Source organism: Eutrigla gurnardus (assembly GCF_963514095.1).
Source record: "Eutrigla gurnardus genome assembly, chromosome: 15".
Lineage (NCBI taxonomy): Eukaryota > Metazoa > Chordata > Actinopteri > Perciformes > Triglidae > Eutrigla > Eutrigla gurnardus.
This window is the reverse complement of record NC_139938.1, coordinates 20,254,181-20,276,566: the sequence shown is the minus strand read 5'-3', so window position 1 is coordinate 20,276,566 and position 22,386 is coordinate 20,254,181. Positions and strand designations below refer to the sequence as shown.

Here is a 22,386-nt window from a genome sequence, read left to right as displayed (position 1 = left end):
TGACTGAGATGTTCTTATGGTAAAATTAAAGTATTGTGTCAAAATTAAGTTTGCACATGACAGCAAAAATGTTCATTCATAATATACATGGAGATTACTTTTGACTGAGGTATTCTGCTTTTATCTAATAGTAAATTGTTATAAGTAAAATCATATCTGGCATCGTTATTTAGGGGGTCCAAAAAAGTTTGGGAACGCCTGCACTAAACCAACATATCACATCGATGATGTGTTACAAAAGGATGCAGGCTTGATGTAATACTTTCTCTTAAATGTGTTTTCGTCTCACTTTATGTGTCTAATCACGCAACAATCTCAAAAACGATTTCTTCGCTTGAAATCTGTTTTGTCATTTTTTTAAATAGACTCTTTGGCGGTTTAAGGGGAAAATGATGGAGATCTATATGTGAAGAAAGTAAAAGGGTGTCAGCGAGGAAAGAGAGACAGAAAGAGAGCAACCTGACGGGGTTTTTCCTTTTCAACAGATTGTTTTAGAGCTCAGGTATAGTGGAATGGGGAGGCAGCCCGAGTTAAAACGCTCACCGCACACACAAGCCAACCACAGAGCAGAGAAAAGGCTGACCGTGACCACACGGCCAGAGACGTATCTGGTATTAACCCGACATATCTGGTCTGGACTTTATTGCTCACTGAACTCCAGCTGCTTTCAAAGAGCTGCTGAAGAGCAGAGTTACTGTTCATCTTTTGCAGCCTGGCCTCGGAAATGTGCGGAAAGCAGAAGCACAGCGTTTGAGAATGTTCTTCTCCAAGAGGAAAGGTGGAGGACACGTAGCTGGAAACAAGCCGGCGTAGAAAGAAAGAAGAGAACGGTCCGGGTTTAGAAGGAGGATAAACTTTGGGTGACCCAGCTTCGAGTCTCGACTTGTGTATTCGTACTGACAAGAAAAGTGTCGCCTTTTTCAGCAACTTTTGAGGCGCGGAGATCCTCCGGCGGCAACGACAGCTCGCTCCGTCGTCTTTGTTTATCCTTTGTTTAACTGGAAACCAGACTCGCATTCCTCACTTCGGTCTTTCCAATTGTTTTGTCATTTAGTGTACAAACTGCATTCTCATATTTCGGCTCACTGCTCCAGAGGAACTATTTCTGAACTACGTCAAATTGCTCTCGGCTTCACAGCAAGGAAACGAGAATAATTATTCTACATTCTCAGAAGCGGCGGTATCAAGTTGAAATGTCTTTGCTCATTGGCCAAAATCGATCTGCATTTACATTTCGGGCATTCAGCAGATGCTTTTATCCAGTGCGACTTACAATAAGTTACAACAGTATATCAGTATCAGTACAGATCTATTCTATCTATTAGAATTCGTTTGCATTTAAAGACAGTCGCTCCTAAATGTTTACGTTTGGTTCCCTGAACCGAAAAATCTAATCTTCTTTTGTTATCTGTGATAACAATAACGTCACATACAATTCATATTCATGCAACCCCTTCTAGGCAGAGGTATATAGACTTCTCATGCATACTTTAGAGTTTGTTGGTGCATGCTTTCAGCAAATAATAAAGTCCTTTGATTTCAATTCTGTTACCGACAATCTGCAAACTTAACGGTTGAGGATTCAAACAAGGGAGCCTTCGTGGTCACGGTGGTCGCCCCGGTGCATCTGTGGCTGGTTTGTGTGTGTGTGTGTGTGGATGCTTGGGGAAGGGGGTGAGATGATGAGGACAGTACCTGGGATGGTGGTGGGGTCCGTAGCCGTTCTGGTTAGGATGATGCCGGGCTCCGACTTGCCCTGCTGGTTCTCCGCCACCACGTGGACCTCGTACTCCGTGTTCCAGTCCAGGCCGCTCAGGATCACATACTCACTGTTTTTGGGGATGCGGATCTCTGGTTTCCAGTCGGATACTTGCTTCTGAGGAAGGAAGGAAAGGGTCATGTTTGAGAAATATCCCATTCTTGTGATCGGCCATCCACAGAAGTTTATAGCAGATTTTTAAGTTCTACAAAGAAATCATGTGAAAAGGAAAAAAGTTTCGGACATGATGGTGCCTGAGAAGAGGATTTTGGGGGAAATTAAGTTACTTCATCATTTCAATGAAAGGATGCCTTCAGGTACATGAGAATTGGAAGGTTAGTCCTGCTTCTGGTTGGTTTGGTGAAAATTACAACCACTGTTGACCTTTACGATTTTCTAAGAAACCATTGTGATAATTGTGAAAAAAGAAAAGAAGCAAAGCAGCAACGTTGTACCAAGTTCCCTGGTTGCCCAGAATACTCACAGCCTTGTATCGGACCAGGTAGTGTTTAATGGGGGATCCTCCATCGTCCTGTTTGATCCAGTTGACCTTGAGAGCGTTGCCCCTTTCTTGGATCTTGGCTTCTAGTTTAGGGGCACTGGGTTCCCCTACAGAACAAACCAATAATTTCTGGTCAGCCAACAAAAAAATGGTTGTTGCAGCCACACAACCCCAAAGCATTCAACTATAATGTAGCTGCTAAGACGTAGAAACGCGGCCAAGTTCTCACTACACAACTCGCGGTCTAGTAATCGGGTGTCCTTCAAGGAAGTGCCGTTCCTGCCGAAGCTCAAGTCAATTCGTCTCCATTGTTTTGGTCCAACAATCCCTGAAAACCTTCCTTCTAGTCCTTCTACATCTTTACTATTCGATCCGTTCCTCGAGGTGCAACGGCGGCTTTGGCAACACATACAGTAAAGGTGTTATTGTTACATGCAACTCTTCCTCCTGCTCCTCCAGGTTTCCCGAGACACTCAGCTCACATCTCTGTTCACAGTTCACACATGGTGTTCATGCACTGTGAACCAGAATCCAATGTGGATTTGCCTCTGATCTGAGTCTGATTTTGTCCAGGAGCAGAAAATCAGGTCTAAAGCCTTGTAGTGTGAACTCGACATGAGAGAATGTCGATGCACCGGATCCCAACTAACCACTACCTAAACACACCTGCATCCTTATTGTCCCATGCAACATTTTTTCATGTCAGTCTTCAATGACGAGTCATTGGTTCATCATGTGACTCGTTAGGAATTAGTCAATTTAACATCAACCATGCTCTTTTTTCTAACTAACAGAGTTGTTGTGTTGCTTAAACCTTTCTGTGAAGGTGGAAGTTTATTTTGAAAGGACACTATGCGTACCATGAGCATTTATTTACCTGTCCAAAAATGATGCATGGGTTTTTTTTCCTAGGAAATGATGTCACTCAGTTTGAAGAACTGGTTGAAACCAAAATAAACTCACTTTTCAGGCCAACAGTGAGTGTTTGACTATCAAAGATACATATTTTTAGTTAGAATATTATCTTCAGGACAGCTTGAACTGACTCGACTGTAACTTGGTCCTCGTTTTTTTAACCAGAAGTTTGTTTCATACCAACAAACATAGTTATGTGTATATAAGTGTTACAGCTTGTTGTGTTAAGCTGCATTTTCAGGTTCCAGTAATAAAAGTGTGTTTTGGATTAAAGTAAGTGTCTTACTTTCCTCCCTGCCACCCGTGCAGGCTTCAATACACTTTGATTAAAAATATATTTGTGGTAGGTTGAAAATAAACAAACATAATCCAGGGGAAAATATATATCCCCTTTGAAAGCTTACTGACTAAATAGTAGATTTTTGTAGTTCAGAGGACTGTGGCTGCCGTGGTGTTGTTCTCCTCCAGGCTCCTCGTTACCTTCTCCTGAGTAATAACTGCCGGGTCGCTGGATAATTTGCCCGTGAGCCTCGGCCACTCTATAACTTCTCATAATATATACACGGTGTGGTGGGAGGCGAGGTCCAGGCGGTTTTCTTGTGCGCGTGGCTTTTACTCTCATGCCACTGGAAGGGCAACGAGGGAGACGACGAGCAACAGAACTCATCAATTATGAACATGCCGCTACACACAGTCAGCCGCCGAGATATCGGATCCGCTACCTCGTCGTGTTCCTTTCCCTCGAGTCAAACTTAAACACTCATTTAATCCGATACGAGCAAAGACCCGATGCAGATTTGAACAGATGTCTTTTGCTGAGTAAACACTTGAAATGGACACAGCAATTTTTTTCCAATATTCAACAGTTTAAACTCTTATAGTGGTTAATTTGGTTAATTAAAATGAATATGCATGAAGGCACTGTTCCTCTGATTGGAGTGAGCGTTACGGATGCTGGAAGTGAATAGTGTTAGTCGGCGAGAGCTGCAGGTAGAACATTTGGTACATTCGGTGTTGTTATTCACAAGCGTCATTCGGGGTGAGGGTCGCTGGTGTTTCTGAGGCTAAAACAGAAGTAAAAGGAGGTGGAGGGGGGGTTAGGATGAGAAGCTTCTCCATGCAAGCTGGAAATGTTGTGGGGGTTTGCTACACAGTCGGAGGGGAAACTTGTGGAGCGTTGCCCGATGACATCACAATGACATCACGATGACGGGAGGAGGCGGCTCCACATGTAGCCCGACCGAACACAGCGCCCCGCGTCATCCTCCAGCGTACATCGAGACGTGGACAGAAGGAGTTATCGGAAACATGCTGTTGCATACAGACATTTGTTGATTTTTTTACTGTTGTCATTTTTTTGTGTGGGTTAATAGTCTTGACATATCACAATTATCAAGACAACTGTGCAGCTTTAACTCTTTAAATAAGAGCAATATAGTGAATTAAAAAATATTGCTGTATACATAAGTGTAAAAAGTGTATTTAGGTTTTTAGAGGTAAATCAGAGCAGAAGTCTTTCATTCTCTGGATTCTGCTCTCAAAATCCCCCGTCTGACTTTCTTCTTAATCTTCTCATTTCTTATAATTTTTCAAATTCTTAAGATTAATATAAGCAAAAATGTTTTGTCATGTCACCCACTCTTCTTTCATAACTTTAACATGTGGTACGTTTCTCACTACAGTTAGTACATTTCAAGCATCGTGGTACATCTAGAAGAAGACGTGACAGTAAAGACACATGCAGACGTTTTCTCTGGGAATCAGCAGACAGGAAGAAGAAGGCAACAGGAAACAGGGAACAACTTGCATGCTGCAGAAATGCAAAGAGCTGCTGTGAGTCCAATCAGTGAAACATTGTGAGCTACAGGATCATTTCGGGGGGGAAAAATGTCAAACAGAAGTTAGTTTTGCTGGAGGGTGAGGAGTAACGATGCAGGTCAGTGGTGCGTTGTGATGGTGCTCCTGTGATGTTTAAATGCAGAGGTAAATTAAAAAAAACGTTTTGAAGAAACAAAAAGATGATTTCTGCTGTTTGCACAAAGTTAATTATGTGATATCTAATGTTACTTAAAATAAAAAACAACAGGGTTGTCAAAAACCAATATATTTCTCATTTAGTTTCTAATTGTGTTTTCAAATAAACTAAAAAAGACAAGAAGGAGCACACCAGGGAATCACACATTCAAAGTGTGTTTGGATGGAAATTGATCAACTGAACCCTGATTCTTTGTCCCATGACTAATCCTGGCTAATATGATGCTAAATGATCCCTTTAATTCTCTTCCAGCTAATCCAGTTCTTTATTTATAGTGTTGGTTTAAGTTTCAAAAATTCCATTTTTGAATACAAGGAAACAGAGATAAATACTTGATTGAGTCCTTATATCATGTGTAGCTTCTAAGTGAACAACGTGAGATTTAAAAAGACACATTACAAGTAGATCTGTTGCATTGATGCAATAAATTGAGTCTAAATTAAACAGCTATTTGTTGTGTTTCAAAGTGTTTTCTGTCCAGTTAAATGAAATCACCTTAAATGTATTGTTTCATTGGTGCTTTCTATGGAAAGAAGCATCTTATAACATGTGTTAATGCAGGTGCAAAGAAAGCTGAAGACGTAGAATTTACACTCAAGCTCACTCCATTAACAGAGGGGAAACTGAATGTGGCCCTGGTGTGCATTTCTTACATTATTATAGCAGATTGCCTCTACAGAATTAATTTTCCATAAGGCACTAAGAGGAGATGGTGTTGCATTATTACTTGAGAACAAGTGGCTGGAAGGAGGAGAAAGCCTTGTGATGAACGAGATGATGTAATGGTGCATTCACTACAATGTTCACTACAGACTCACACAACGGCCTAACGATGGATGAAAACCAAATAAAAGTGAAATGTAATGTTTTGCCTTTGAATCTGATTTAACAAAAGTCTCCTGAATATGATCTCAACTTAACATGAAACTATAAAAAAAACTAACAAAAAACAAAAATTACCTTCTGTTGGCCAGCGAAGACGACATCATCAGCACCATGCAAGAGCCACATGACAAAGTCACATGATGTGCACGCACATGATTGGTTGATAGGGAAATACGGGAGAAGGAGGGAGGGGAGGGAGGAGGGGGAGGCACATGAAAAACATACAAAAACATTTGTGAAATGATGAAAACATGTCAACAGAATAAACAAATGAACAAAAATGTTAAAGACAAAATGACACAAAAGGAACAGAAACAACTGAGAGGGAATATATATATATATATATATATATATATATATATATATATATATATTAAAAAAATATATACACATGGTGCTGATTATATGATGCACTTCCAGACTTTTAGGTTTGGTTTTAAATAAACAAACAACCAAATATAAAGATAGAACCAAACATCCAAACGTGGACATCCAGAAGTGCATCATACATCCACATAATCAACAGCTGTTCCCCTGATATATTTTCTTTTCATTCTAATATTTTACATCGCACCATTAATGCCAATCAGAATTTCAGCGAGTGCTGCTCTAATCAGAAATGAATGATTTTTTTTTTTTTTTAAACCCAGTTTGTTTGGTTTCCCAAGAGACAAAAAAGGGAAAATCAGGGGTTAAAAGAAAAACGGGGGAATAACTCTGCAGCTTTCAGGATCCAAACTCAATATGATTCACACCAACAACGGCGGACGACAGCATGAAACATCGGGAGGAATGAGGTCTAAAAGAATTGGTGACATTTGCTCTGAGTGATGCACTTGCAGAAAACACATTATGAACAACTACGTCCCAGTGGATCGGATATAAAGCCAAATGTTATCAGGAAAGGGAGAGATTGAGTTAGGAAACACGGCAAGGACACATCTTATACATCATCAGGGTGTCATATATAAAAGGAGGGACAAAAGACACAGAACAATTATGAACTCCAAACTACCAAACACAAAAGTCACCTGTGTTATGTTATGTAAAGCAACAAGTAGTCAGATGGGTTAGTTGGCTTCTTGCACACAATAATGGTCAAATATCAGTGGGGGCTCGTAAGGGATGCCGATCAGAGTCAGTCCCCCTTGTGGAATCTAGGTGGTTGTTGGGTCAGAGAATCTCTGTTGGGTTGTTCAGGGCAAACACAGTTGCAGCAAAGTAGAAGAATCTACTTTACATTACTGTCTGCATGGACGGGCCGAATCCTGAGCCGAATGGACACCATGATAGCAAACTCGGGACTGTTGATAAGAACTCCGATATGTAGACGGGCAGCGAGGCGGAACCAGGTCAGGGTGCTAGCAGGAAGGGTGGTACCTGCTGTTTATTCTGGACAGTCCATGCATTGAGGTCGGTACCGTCAGAAAGGCTTAACGAGGAACCATGGATCAATGGATACCCTAAACAATCAGGGGCTTTCACTACAAGCACTCCTGCCATCTCACAATCCAAGATGGCAACTGTTAAGTGTTTAGCCATGTCTTAAAATAGTGTCTGTGACTTGATTTTACCAGTTTGATGTGTAAGTGTTCATTACAGCAAAACACAAACAAATGTAATCAGCCAGCTATCGCTGTTTATGCTAACATGCTGCGTTCCTATGACAGCGTTGAGAGTAACCTTTGCTCAGCTTCCACTTTGACGCCACCGCTACTCTAAATCCACTGCACCTCAACCAGAGGAGCTTTAAACACATCGTGTTAATCACACCACTATAAAGTCAGGCTGTTAGAAGGTGCGACCGTAATGTTAGTAAAAAAATCACAATCTAGTGTTAGAAGAAGCTCGTAACTCATTTGTGGCTATGCAAGCTCTCCTACGAGCCGAGCCGGAGGAACAAGACGGACATCTACGCTAACTGTGAGGCCAAGCGGGTAAGAGAGACAAAAAAAGAGGGTGAGGAGAGAGAGAGACACACTGCACACTGGGCGAATGGCGAATACTCACTAAGGGCCACAGTGGTGGTGGCAATAGGGGGAGGTACCGTTGATGAAACTGAAAGATGTTGAAAAGATGGTGAGAAGGAGGTGAAGGTCTCTCTCCGACAAAGAGTGACTCACCGCTTTGGTCCTTATAGAGAGGTTCATTCCTGTGGAACAACGTCTCCAGTACATACCCGACCTCATGCAAGAACATTTTCCCTGATTTTATCTTGATTTTCTCTCACGATTACTTGATTAAATTAGCGTACGTGCATGAGAATTGCAAATTAACATAATTAACGCCCGATGATACCAAATAAGGCCACATGTCCCAATCCATGTATATTGAAACCCTGCATTCAGAGATCCATGAGGGAAAAGGTATGGCTTTTAACAGATTTAGCAACATAATTATGACGTGAATTCAATATGGGGCTTTCAAACTCAAAAATGCTTCAAAGTAATGAAATATAGCCTTGGATATCGGCAGATTTATTGTGCAGAGCACTCGTAGATGTTTTCATACCAACACAAAAATATAAAATAGGAGAAAATAGCTCCATTGCTTGGTATCGTGAACACAGGCAGACAAGTTCAAAATTGGACTGCAGGACTCAGGCGGTCACTGCGATGACCCATGAACAATAAAACCACCTCTGATACCTCACACCAACATCAACTCAGTCATTTCTTATTGAAGTGCTGTGACTGGCAGCAACACGTTGTGAGTTTATTTTCGGTAAGGATTTATACGTTGTGTTTACGGAGAAGTCGATGCCGGAGACGTTGAGATGTCTTTGACCGGTGCGGCGCCGGCTCAGAGAGCAGGAATAGTTCCCCGGGTGCCGGACTAGTTTGCTGCCCACTGATCCTTAATATTAAAGGTGGATGTAATGTTGTCGGCAAATTTCCCTGAAGTACAACTTATGATTTTAAGCGATATAGGTTTCCCTCTCACCTCGGAGCTAATGCTTACACATTACGGGGAAGTACGGCAAACTATTTTTTTTGCAGTGCTTGTAAGATGTCGGCTCCTCGTGGAGCGTCCCGCGGTGCCTCCTTATTTACAGCAGCGGCTTTCTTCAGCCCTTGGACTCGTGGTTCTGGTGCCCGTGGCTTTGTTGACTTTGCAACGACTAGCAATTACTTCACGTCGTCAGATTTCCTCTCTAAGTCGAGCCTACACTCTTCTGAAGCGTAAAACACACTATTAATATCCCGAAAGCAAAGGTAATGTTTTAAATATGCACATACATATAACTCATCATTGGTGCAAAAGTGGACAAAAAAGGTTTAGTCATGAGAACACAGCTGGAGCTCCGGTCCACCTGTACCTCCTGTTCTCTTCACATTCGGCCAAATTACAGAATAAAAGCACCGCGGGAGCACAGGTGGGAATCCTAAAGATTTCTGGGAATTGAAGGCCTGAACGTTTAAACCTGATGTTTCCACACAGGCCCATCGGTGGGCAAGGTTGCCCTGCTTTTAACATCATTACTAGTAAATATTCTAATCCCATGCTAATTACCGCAAATCAACACAAACATCTTCCTCTTAGTGGTCTCTGTAGGCAGAACCTTCTGTGGAGATGTGATATACAGTACTGGCTAATCAGGAAGAGCAAGCAACAGCACCACTGGAGGTACAAATAACACACTCTCTATCAAACTGCTAAACAGACATTTGAATGAGAGGAATAGAATGAAACATTTGTAGAACAGGTAATGAAATGATACGCAGATATTTACAGAGGGAAAAACATCTTCAGTCATTAGAGCTATGTTCTAAGAAGAGTGCTGCAGGGACGATGTGGTTTTTGAGGGCTAAACCAGAAGTTTACATCACACCAGTTGCCTGGACTCAAAGTCAGCGTGGATTATGGATGAATTAATTATGAATTCTGGAGGATTGCTGCACAAAAATAAGCTCTGTGGCAAACGGAGCTAGCTAGCTAGGTAGGTAGCTAGGTAGTTAGCTAGGTAGGTAGCTAGGTAGCTAGGTAGATAGATAGATAGATAGATAGATAGATAGATAGATAGATAGATAGATAGATAGATAGATAGATAGATAGATAGATAGATAGATAGATAGATGGATAGCATCTCTAGTCTCAAATATAAATATAAAAAGGTAAAGGATATAAATGAGTAAACACAAAAATGTTATTGCACAGTTGTTGGGTCCGTATTGCAGTAAGTAAAGCATGATGATTCTAACTATGAATAGGCTATAAAGAAACTTTAGTATAGACACAGAGGCTGTAAAGCCAGACCAGTGTTTGTTGTGAAGTTAAAAGTTCACTAGAGGGCGATTTAAGTCATATTTTATACTTAAGAATAAAACTTGTGTTACCCACAGACCTTATTTCGGACATCTTACCAAAGAAAAACCTTCAAAAGGCCTGCTGACTTCGAGACCAGGCAACCTAGACTCATTCCTGCATCACTCTTTTAGGTAACGGTCAAATTAAAGTGAATTAAAAGCAGAGTAGATGGAAAAACATGAACAGGGGAAACATAAAGACGGGGAGAAATGAAACTTACTTGTGAAAGAATACTCTGAGAAGTCCAGTGGAATACAGAACAGATGGGAAACCACGATGAGAAAACAAAATTGAGAGAGAAAGAGGAAACAAAAAGAGACAATGAAATGAGAAACATGAACAATGGAGGAGGGCGACGCTTCCCTGCCACACCATTAACCCTCGTTCACCTCGCCACTGTGTCTTATTGGACTCTCCATCAGCAGCAAGTCTTCACACTCTTTGTTCAGCGGCTTACGCCGCCTTCTGTAATACTGGAACTCTATTATGCTCCAAATTAGAAACTTCTCTTTTTTAATGACTTCACGACTTTGGTGGCATGGATTCATCGTGTTCTCGCACGAGGAGTCTGTTGGTGCTCTGACGTAATACAGCACATTATAGACAGCATGCATTCATACATCTATGGAGTTTCATTTCTGTTTACGCTCACTCGAGTAAAAGAGTTCTAGTCTGTAAACTAACACAGATTTTTCTCTGGAACAACTGGAAGTAGGACAAAGCCTCTCTCTCTTTGGGGATTCGGGATGCTGAGGAGGGCAGAAGCAGCGGGGGTTGGTGAGGCACAGATGGAGGCGTGACACCGAGGAGGCTAGAAAACTAAAGCCAAAGATTTATTCATGACCCTGATTTAAAATGCCGACTGATAAAATAGGTCTGTTGTGGGGTAAACTAGGAGGAAACACTAATACTTTGAGGAAGTGAGAGAGTCGCGGGGAGGCATTATATGTCCGGGGCTTTTATTGTGAAAGGTACGAATAAAGGGGATCCAATTGTCAATGTTGAAATGAGTGATAAAGTTTGCTGTTTGGTGTTGTTATTCGAAGTGCGAAAGCTCGGAATAATTGTCCCTAAAAAAACAATAATAATTGAATTTTCGCTTTCTGACAAAAACAGCAGTTCCAAAAAATAATGAATGTGTCTTTAGACTGCAATTATTTGGTACCATGTAACATAAAAATCTCTTCTGTCGAAGACAAACTCTCCGTTTAGTTTTTTTTTGTTGGGACCCTGATTGGGCTTCATTTCTGCTCCAATGGGAACGCATTACACGACATGCTGTTGCACATAAATAACCACCGTAATTGACACGTTTGATGTCGAGCCGACGTCGGCGTTCGTGATTGATGACAGGTGTCGCACACCTGCTCTTCGCTGTAAGGTTGCCGATGATGCCATATGCCTCCCACAGCTGCGATGTGACACCAGATTATTCACCGAGACGCACTTAAACGCCGAGAACACGGAGAGGGGCGGCAAAACTTCCCTCCGCTGACAAATAGCTATTCACCTTGCATCGCCCTTCTTCTGTCAAGGTGATGTCTTTCCTCTTTTTTTTCCCACCAAACACAGTGAGATAGAAAAACTCCAAACATTTCATCATGCGCTGCCTTTTTCCCTTCACGGAAAAAAACAACCTTCAGCGGGGCTTGACCCCCCCTCACGGAGCTGACACATCTCCATGCCGACGTCTAAATCAGACTCAGAAATGCACGAGTAATTTCCAGGAAGCTCTCACTAAATCACCTGATTTGTCGGCTAAAAAAGCAGAATGGAACGGGGGTCACAGCGGCGTGTTCCCAACTCTGCACGGTTAACAGTATTAACCAAGTTGGATTATGACGTGGCAGTGGCATTGTGGATTATGGTTCCTTCTGGTCTGGCTTTGACTTTGGGGGGTTGCCATGACGATAGGAGTGTAGGGGTGGACTCAGCTAGACATGAGCAGGCAGTGGAGTGAGGAACAGCATTAGGTTTAAAGCATTGGGGGGGGTCAGAGGAGCGCTAACTGACAGAAAGGACACAGCGGGGGGGCGGTACTTACGGACTGGCTCGGTCTTGAAAGTGCTGGTGGTGCTGCTCTCGCCCTCGCCCTTCCCGTTGATGGCGGAGATCTTGACCTCGTAGGTGGTCTCGGGCAGAAGGTTGCCGATGGTGATGGAGGTCACGTCTGTTGGAGATGAGCTGAGGTTATTTCACCGAGAACGAACGAGGAACATGGGCACGATATACGCGCCACGGATGGTGAGGGTTGTAGTTGGGTTTGTGTCTTTGTCGGCATGGTTACGGGGAAAACTGACCCGATTTTCACGAGACTTGGTGGAAGGGTTTCATGAGTAAGAACCCATTTATTTTGGAACGGTTACATTTTGAATTTTTAATACTCTCTCCCAGCGTCTTCTAAATATTAATGATGCTAATATGTGATATCAAAAAGAGCAAAAAAACACCCTTTATGGTTAAATGTGTCGGCTAAATTAAAGTCTATTATTCATGCAAAATGTCTGTTGAAGTGAATTAACTTAACTAGTATTCACCCAACAAAAAGGCCATTTTTACAGCTTCAAGTCTACTAATGTGTAAGTAATTCCTTAAAATGTCTACTCTCTCTTTATGAAGGATAACAATATGTGAAAATTGAATTGTACTACGTTTCATATTAGCACTGTTGAGATTTCACACATGCACACAAACGTGTTTTTGACTAATTAAATGAACTTGACTGATATGTCACAAAGAATAGGTGATTAATATGAATAAAGAATGAATAAATAATGGGTTTGTCTTGTTTTCTTGTTTCAAGTGGGGTGTCCCGACCCCCTGACAAATATTTGCAAAATAAATGAATAATAATAATCCACTTCCTCCATCCCAGCTGATGTAAAAGGTCACATCAAGACGCCCAGATAGCGATAAACAATCACGCCTATGATGCGTACAAGTGTTGATACACTCCAGGGTCCCGCTTAAAAGGGGGTTTGGAAAATATGTTGAACCTTGTTAAAAAAATCTTGGGGGCCAAATGAACTCAGGACGGGGTTTTTCCAGCAGCAGCATCCAGTAAAGTGATTTACATTCATGATGAGATTCCCGGCCCCGACTCCTTTACACATGATTACCACACGCCGGCGTGCTAAAAGGTTATCTCCACAAATCATAACAATAGTTACAAATTCGCCTGACTTCCATGTGTGAGTGTGTGTGTGTGTGTGTGTGTTAATCATCAAAGGGCTGTGTATTGATGTTTAAGGAATCAATCTTTGAAGCTATTACGGAAGCATATTGCCGACATGATTATTCCTACAGGCTCAAAACTACGATATGCAACTAGCTTCACATTAAATCTATTAATAAACCCCAAGCAATCTGTCACCCAAACAAAGTAAAGCAGAATATGATTTGGTTCGTGGAGCTCACAGCCTTGAAAATTACATTCCAAAAATTATTACGTTATTAAAAGGTCTGTGGATCTAAATAGTTAAGCAAACAAAATAGCAAACACTGGTCACATAATAGCATTAAAATGTTATTTTATTGATACACACAGCTCTGTTTTTATTTTTTTTAAAGAAGCCCACCCACAAAACCTTACATATTTTTTGCTTTTGTGTTTGTTTGGATTTGAAAGAACTGACACTCAATAATTAAAGAGTTCTGCTGGGAATATTGTTTATTTTGGTCAAGACCAAAACAACATGTTGTCTGTAGATGAATACTTTATTCTATCTAACAGAAATAAAAAACAACAACAACATTGTTGCACTGGGGCCACATGTTGCCTTGTTACCATGACAACTTTGACTGTAATTGAATTGGAATCAGTCCCAAGCCCATGCACACCTGCCTGATGTCTAAAAAAACAAACGCACCATTAAATTTGTCTTAAGTGTTAATCAATTTTTTTGGGGGCGAAAATATTATTTTGCAAATTAAAAAATTAAATTCTAGCTGTTTTTTGAAAATGAGCCTCAGCCTTGAGAGGGAAGTCAGACAGTATTGATTTTGTGTTATTGATTTATGATAAGAAATATGTATCATGTTTATATGTGACGGGGGGGGGGGGGGGGTCAACATCTGGCAGTACTGCTTTCCAGCATGTGATGGCAGCCCTGGTTCACAATAATGTGAGAGACACCTGAAACACAAAAAACCCTTTTCTTGACCCGTTTCAGCCACTTAGCGAACACATGACTGGTGTGTTGTAGCATGAATACCTTTTTAAATTAATGCTACATGAACTGTGTGCATGTAAATTGCAACAGACGTATGCTTGTTTAATATTCTGGGTAACATTTACAGTTGGTGTGTGTGTGTGTGTGTGTGTGTTTCCTGCATGCGTGACAGGCGCTCCCTGCACTCGAGTTGACATCCCACATGGCAAATGGGACGAGAACCATCCAGACTCTGAGAGGCCCCTGAACCCCTCAGCGGGGGTGGGGGGTGGGGAGTATTATCTGGGGCCCGTCACGCGTCTGAGCCGACTGTCATTTCGGTATGTGCTACTGTCACGTTGACATTGTTGTTGCTAGCTGACATGTTTTATGCAGTTGCGGCCCATATTTCCTTTTTTTTTCAGAAAATAAGACCTTAAACGTGTCAGAGTTCCAGGAATAAAAGAAGCATGTTAGAGGTGAAATGATCAGTTTTATTGTTTTTTCTTAATCTTAGTTCCATTTGGGATATAAAGTGTGTTTTGGTGCTACGGTTCCCATTGTGCTTTAGTTAATGAGAACAGGGAGCAGCTACTGTTACACCTGAGCCCTGGTTTGTTTTTTTTGTTTTCGCCTGCAGTTGAATAATATATTATTTATTTAGCTTTTATGTTGTTTTTTGTTGTTATGAAAGCTGCACTATGAATTCTCAGTTAGATTTTTACTATAATAATTACAATATGTGGGTGACCTAAAATCTCATGATAAAAAAACAACGACACAAGATCTGAGTTTTTAAAAAGCTATTTTTTAAAATTGTATGTTATTAATCAACACTCATTTGAGATGGAGGAGATGACTTCTGTTGCAAGATGTGTAAATTGGGTGCTAAAATAACTCGGGGGGGGGGGGGGGTGAAGGTGTATCTGCTGCAGGTAACGCATCTGAAGAGAGGATTTAATAACATCTCTTACATGCACTCTGCTTGATTGAAAAGTATATATTTGTTTAAGGCTTTCAGGGGAAATGTGTGTTGTGACTCATGGACTTAAAGACCAATTCAACACTGAGTGACATTGAGTGGATATCTACATCGCAGCAGGTGTTTCTGATCGGTTGCCAAGGAGATAGATACCTTTGAAGCAAAACAACTAAATTAGATTTCTTTTAATTTATTTGTTGTGTTTGCACAGATTTTTCTGTACAAAACGTACGTCCGATGAAATATAGTCATGAGAGACGGGTGACTCACCGTTCTTAGCATCGTGCTCGCTGCCAGTCCAATCCTGGCCAGGCAAACGCCATTCCACTCTGTACTTGATGATGGAAACGCCACCAGAGGAGACGGGCTCTTGAAATATCACCACTGCTGTGCTGGAGAACGGTTCCACCAGCTGGATCTCTGGCGATGACGGCACTTCTGCAACGCAGATAGAAAAAAAAAAAGCCTTCTCAAAAACAAATTAAAAAAGCTAGCACTGCTGCAAAGACTCCAACACAATAACATGATTCACAAAATGCATGTAACTCCAAGTTTACCCAGTAGGGGCGGGACGATATAGAAAAAAAACACTCTTTACAATTATCGTACATATCGTCTCAAGTGTTGAAAAAGATGTTTAGCTTGATCATGACAGAGAAGTTCAAAATAAAATCTGATGTTAAAAATTCAGGATACAAAAACATATTTTTATTTATTTACGCAGCCATATGAGACATTCGATTCACAATCATCTTATTTAAGTATTTGATTGCTTTTCACTGAAAAGGGTGTTCAAGAAAAGTTGTGTCCATAAAAAAGCACATTTTGCTGATTATCAAGATACTATTGTGAATCTTATTATAAATTATTTTGGCTGGGATAATCGTGATATGCCTGATATGCCTAATAACCATTATAAGAGGTGTAGCGATCTGCAGTGTCTATGAAAATGTTGCTTCATTCAATTAATGTATATTTCATGTTCAAGATATTATTAAAAAGGTCATCCTATATATATTGGTGTCCGGGTTTTGTACGAGAGCTTTAGAAATAAAGCCGTTGAGCCTGATACCGGCCACTGCGACGCCTCGTGATACTGTTCTGCTTTTAAATCAGCCTTTCTGACAGTCGTGGTGCCGGCGAGCCCCGAAGCCTCCGGTCACCAAAGTGCTGCAGATCTGTCGGACAAGCCTGAACGAGCCGGAACAAACCTGCAGCGACAGCTTTACCTCCAGAAGATATGGCCAGAGTTTCACCGAGGTGAAGTATCCTACGCAATTAAGTAGTCCTCTGGAGATGCGATACGTAACGCTGCGACTTGAGGGGCCTAATGGTGGTAATCAGCATGTAATGTGGTTGTTAAACAGTGTCTTTGCAATTGTTGCTCATAAAATTTGATTGAGTTTATACAAGTTTTTTTTCTTAATGGGGTGACTGTCCCTCTTTAAAGCTACGATGTCCACTTGTACATAAGATAATTAACCTAATAGATGAGATATTTACTATTCACAGCCATGCTCCCCTAAGCCTGTACGCTCTGGGATCAGATCTCGCTCGTATTGGGATCCGATCCGTCAGACCACATGCCAAGGTGGCCTGGCTTGCATTGAGTGAGGATCTCATTGGCAAGACAAGCTGTTTGAGTCCTTATAAGTCACAAATAAGGAAAACCCAACGTTTCCCGATTTTGCTGCTTCAAAATAGAAGCTTTAAAATAACAACATAACGGGGGACTTTTATTGTGAAGGATTTATAGGAAAATGTGTTTATTGGCGAATTAGCTGAGCAGTGTTAGGGGCTATTCTTCAATAAAAGAAGTGTACTAATACTGCAGCAAAAAATATTGGGACTTTTATTGTGAATTAAATGTGATTGTCCACCTTCCTGGTACTTTGACCAATAAGTAGATCTGATGAAGCAGTGCTAAAAGGTGGAAGAATCAACTAATCATCCATCCATTCATGTAGATGTAAACACACTACATTCATGCGAACATCCGTAATGACAACCCTATTTGATCTTTGCTGGATCATGTACCATTAGCATGTAATGCACAGACTAAGTTTAATTGCCCTTGAAATTGATATCGTTTTGTTAAGCGAAGCTCTTCGTCTCGTGCTGCTTGTCGAAATGTTGCTAATTGACATCGCAATGTGTAGATTTGTGTTCTTTTCAGCACCCTTTCTCAGTCCGACTGGTGTCGGCGGGAGTCACTTCAGGCGTTGTAATGAGTTATGAAGCAAAGGAGAGAAAGCAGAGAGGAAACACCTCAAAGGGCCTACAGTGTAACACACAGTGGCAGCAGAGGTTGTTAGCGCAATTAATTTGACTACTCTGTATTTAGACAAGGTCCTTAGTGACCCTCCATCCCTCCAAAGGGTCCAAGGCAATTTACATACCAAATAAAGCCAACATAAACCCAATGCAGTGCAAAGAAATACGACTTTTAAAGGTCACATCCATTACGTGCCAGATTGGTTTGACTTTATCCTCTATGTACACGCTGCCTCTTGGACGTCTTTTCACGTATCCTCGCTCCCCCGCGCTTCTGATTACCTTTAGATGTTACTTTAAAATGGTATCCATAACTTTTAAATGGGCATTGCACCGGGTTATATTGCTGAGCTGTTAGCTGTGAGCTGTAATGCCGGACATTAATCCTGACCTTGGAACCACTATTTGGCTGTGGGTGGCTGGATCCATAATCTTATATATATATATATATCACATTTTCCTTCTCTTTGGCGTAACCCATTACAGGTATCGCCACATCATTTCTAGGCTGTGAAGTACTGATTGCATTTGTTCTTCAAACTTTTGTCTGATAAAAACCAACAACAACAATCAAAGGTCGTACCTGCTTGGATCAGAAGGAACTCCTTGGACTCGGAGCCCATTGCATTGGTTGCTGTGCAGTTGTAGCTCCCGAAGTCATTCTGGGATTCTGGTGTAATCTGAGATACAGAAACACAAAAAGGTGATTTGGCGAAGGCACTGCAACTGAACAACAAAGAAACACTACCAGGAAACCGAGCCGAGCCGTAGAGAACTTGTATGAATGGTAAGTTGTTGGTTTTCTTCCATGTTGCGGTTTATTTGTGGCTGAACGAGAGTGATTCATTATGCAGATGTTCAGGAACTGATCGTTACACGCAGGATCGTTAGCATGTAGCACTCTACTATTACAATCTCTCTAGGAGTTACTTGTCAGCTTTTCATGCATCTTTATGTATTAACGATTGTGCCGTGTGTTGGCGAGGAGCAGCAGACCTCCAGGTAGCTGATGGTCGGCGTGTTGTAGATCTTCACGTTGGTGGTGTTGGCGGAGGGGAGCTGGAGGTAGTCCCTGAACCAGACCACCGAGGCCCCGGGGTGGGCCTCCACCTCGCAGCTGATGTTGGCGGCGTTGCCCTCCCACGTGTACACCGTCACCGTGCCCATGATCTTTGGAGCATCTGCAGCGAGGCACAAGGGGGGAAACATCACAACGGGCACGTTAGGAACAGTTTACCGATCATCTGAACCTCCTTTTAATCTGGTTCATCTGGACAGAACCAACGGAAAGAGACATCGGAAAATGCAGAGCTTTATTCTGTTTTAATCAATGATTAAAAAAACATTCAACATTGTAGTTGCATTGCTTATGGAAAACAACAAAGTGAGACAAGACAAAGATTCGAAGATTCATCTATTCCAAAGAATGTTAGGATGCACGCTTACTTTCCTTGTTTTAGGGATTCTTAAAGTTTAAACTTTATTGGTGTTTTTCCACAATCATACGTTTTAGAGTACAAACTCTTGAACTGACTCCAGAAGTGTGTGAGAGCAGGCAGAGAGAGGACATATTGACGGATTCCACACCCTTACTCCACAAGCATCCACATTATCATCAAAAACCAGTCAAATCTCTGTGTGCAAAAATCTGCAGGACTGATAAGCATCAGTCAGCTGTGAAAAGGCCACATGGTGTCTTTTATCGCAGAAGCAAAGAATTGTGGGATTGGCAATATTGCCTTCCGTTCCCTCTTTCTTAGCATTTTCCAGCTGATCGTATCAACGGCCACCAGCCAGACACTTCAGTTACAAATGTATGCAATCAGAAAAAAAGACGGAAAAACGGAAAAACACACACTCGAGGGCAACCGGAGCAATCACCGGCACCGCCGACAGAACCTGCGATCTTAAAGGCAAACAAATGCTAGGTGTCGTCTATAACGGCTGTATCTTTCTAACTCCTGTACATCCGACAACTGTTTACTTGGTGGATTGCAACATGACCCCGCTCAGCAATTACTAACACTTTTAAATACCATTATTACAGTGTGACGGCACTTGTCTAGCCCAGGACAAATTCCCCACACGAGGGATAATAAAGTATATCTTATCTTTAGCTTTAGCTATCTTCAGCTTATCTTTAGAACCGAGTGTTGCTAACGGTTACGGACGTTTCAGCTTCTCCATTTTGTAATTGACCAGGAATTAGAAAACGTCTATATCCGATACCTACAGGGAAACACTGCTACTGTTGGTGATAGCGTGTTAGCTGCGTTTAGCAGCCTCCTTTTAACGGGCTCATTGAATCTAATTGATACCATATGGTCCAAAACTCTGAGCCTTAATTTCAGGCATCATGACGGAGGCTATAATAGATGGCGGTTATTTCCTCCATTGTTTCTGTGCATTAAACCCTGCACACATCATGGAGAAGTGCTTGTGAATGCAGTGAAGTATGCGTTCCTTCCTGCGTGCTGTAAAGCACCGTGGCCCCTGACACCGCCGAGGGCTTTGCTTACTGACCCCAGATCCTTGGAAACCGTGCAGTGCGCTGCATCTGGAAGTGATGGAAGGAGGCCCGGGTCAATAAACGCTCCGTCTCCTGCAGCCCTGATTAGACCCTCACTCCTTCTATCAATGCTGCTTTCAGGCTTGTTGCCTCGCAGCCGTGACTCGCCTGTTTGATTCCCGCAGCCTCCTGACCCAGTGCAGGTGACGTTATTGATATGTTTGCACATAACAGTAATGTATCTGATAGTGGTGCTCGTGTAAGTCACACATAACCAGGGTTGTGATTAGGGGTCAACCGCTATGGCTTTTTCAAGGCCGATAAAGATGTGCACTAATCTAGGAGATCAATAACTGATATTTGTTTGCAGTAAAAAGGGTCAAAAAAGGCCCAAAACACAAAAACTTAAAACTAAACTTTGTTGAAATTCCTTAAAACGTATATTCACAGAACCTTTCAACATGACCTTCACGCAAAAAGTGCAGGGATCTATCAGCAGGATTGTTAGAAAGTTGAACAAAAGATACACAATAAATAAATAAATACAATAGTTCCCTGAAGTTTTTATAAAGAAAATATGAATAAAAGATTGAACCTTTGAGAAAAAACTCCGCTAGCTCCAGTCTGCAAATCCCTTCTTCTGCCAGTCTGTGGGATGGTAGCCTTCACTGTTAATAGGCTGAACTAATTACAAATAATTATTAATTCAAATGATTTTATCTGCAAATCAGCAGAAAAAAATTACCTATACCGATAACCATAAAAATGCTGAATATCAGTGTTGACAATCAACTCATCATAAACTTGTTCCGTTCAACAACAATAATATATATATATATCACCAATAACAACAACAATATAAAATTGTCATATTTTCTGAGATGTGCCCTGAAAATGTCATATACTAATGATAGAAAATTCATATACTGTATATAATAGAGTGGAATGTAAGTATTTTGTCACCTCTAGGAGCGGGAGAGTCATTGCTTTTTATTATGTCTTATTCACCATAATGAATAAAGATAAAACACATTATACGAGTCGACTGTGTGTATGTGTGTTGAATTATAATGTTGCATTGTGGGAGAGGCAGCTCTAATAAGATACAGCTTCTGCCAGCACTGCTTTGATATTGATTCATTGTTTTGTGGCCGTGAGAACACTCGGTTACAATTCTGTTACATGAATTTATGTCCAGATTTCAAAGAATATAATTTCACAACAAGATCATGACGGTTCCGGGGGGGGGGGGGGGGGGGGGGGGGGGGTTGTTAGGGTTCAGTGGAGATGAATGAATGATACTCGATTGGATTCATACGAGTAACATATTAGCGCCATTGTATGAAAAGAAAAGAAATTGAACTGAGGGCTGTAGTCAGCCAACTCACTTGCTGTGTATGAGGGCGAGTGGATTATATTCTATATTGCTCTGTTTAAATGATTGTGCTTTGTCAAATTAGTAACTTTAGTGTTTTGTACAGGAAATAACGATGCTAATAAACAGCATTGATGCTAGCCGGACTAATTAATATATCATAATGCTTCGTTCAGGTTCTTAGGGTGATGATGTTGATGGTTATTCTAGTTTTTTTTATATTAGGCCAAATTGTCATTTTATGGGTGTTTATTGATCGGGCAGTTGGGCTAAGATGCTAGCGGTAGATTTTACTGCTATATATTGTATATTATAGCACGAGACTTATTTATATCGGCTATATGTACACTAAATCATTTAAGTCCCTCAGTCTAGGAGGCCTACATCTAAATAAATGTTTCATGGCATACAACTATGTAAACCTAAATCTGCAACTTTTTTCTTGTAAATTTGCGCCATGTTTCGTAAATTTGCGACTTTTTTCTTGTAAATTTGTGCCCCCCTTTTTTTTATGAATGTACGACTATATAATCTGGTAAATTTGCAACTTTTTTCTTGTAAATTTGCGACCTTTTTTGTAAATTTGCGACTTTATAATCTGGTAAACTTTTTTCCTCATAAATTTAAAACGTTTTTCTGGGAATATTTTTGGAATTCTTTTTTATACCTACAATGGCCATCGTAGATTTAG

The 22,386-nt window shown here is 41.2% G+C and overlaps 1 protein-coding gene across 5 annotated transcripts in view; it reads right to left on the bottom strand.

Moving 5' to 3' along the window:
- The window catches only part of ncam1a (neural cell adhesion molecule 1a), a 203,283-nt gene that overhangs the window by 5,296 nt on the left and 175,601 nt on the right, over positions 1-22,386 (bottom strand). For 2 of the 5 annotated variants that reach the window (XM_084028505.1, XM_084028507.1), the window contains 6 exons: positions 18,808-18,992; positions 18,395-18,491; positions 15,808-15,975; positions 12,453-12,574; positions 2,244-2,390; positions 1,696-1,876 (listed from right to left, as the gene is read on the bottom strand). In XM_084028505.1, the coding sequence (XP_083884631.1) occupies positions 1,696-1,876; positions 2,244-2,390; positions 12,453-12,574; positions 15,808-15,975; positions 18,395-18,491; positions 18,808-18,992 (900 nt within the window). Of the gene's footprint in view, positions 1-1,695; positions 1,877-2,243; positions 2,391-7,993; positions 8,155-12,448; positions 12,575-15,807; positions 15,976-18,394; positions 18,492-18,807; positions 18,993-22,386 lie in introns of those variants that run through there. The other 3 variants (XM_084028506.1, XM_084028509.1, XM_084028508.1) reach the window with 2 other exon arrangements.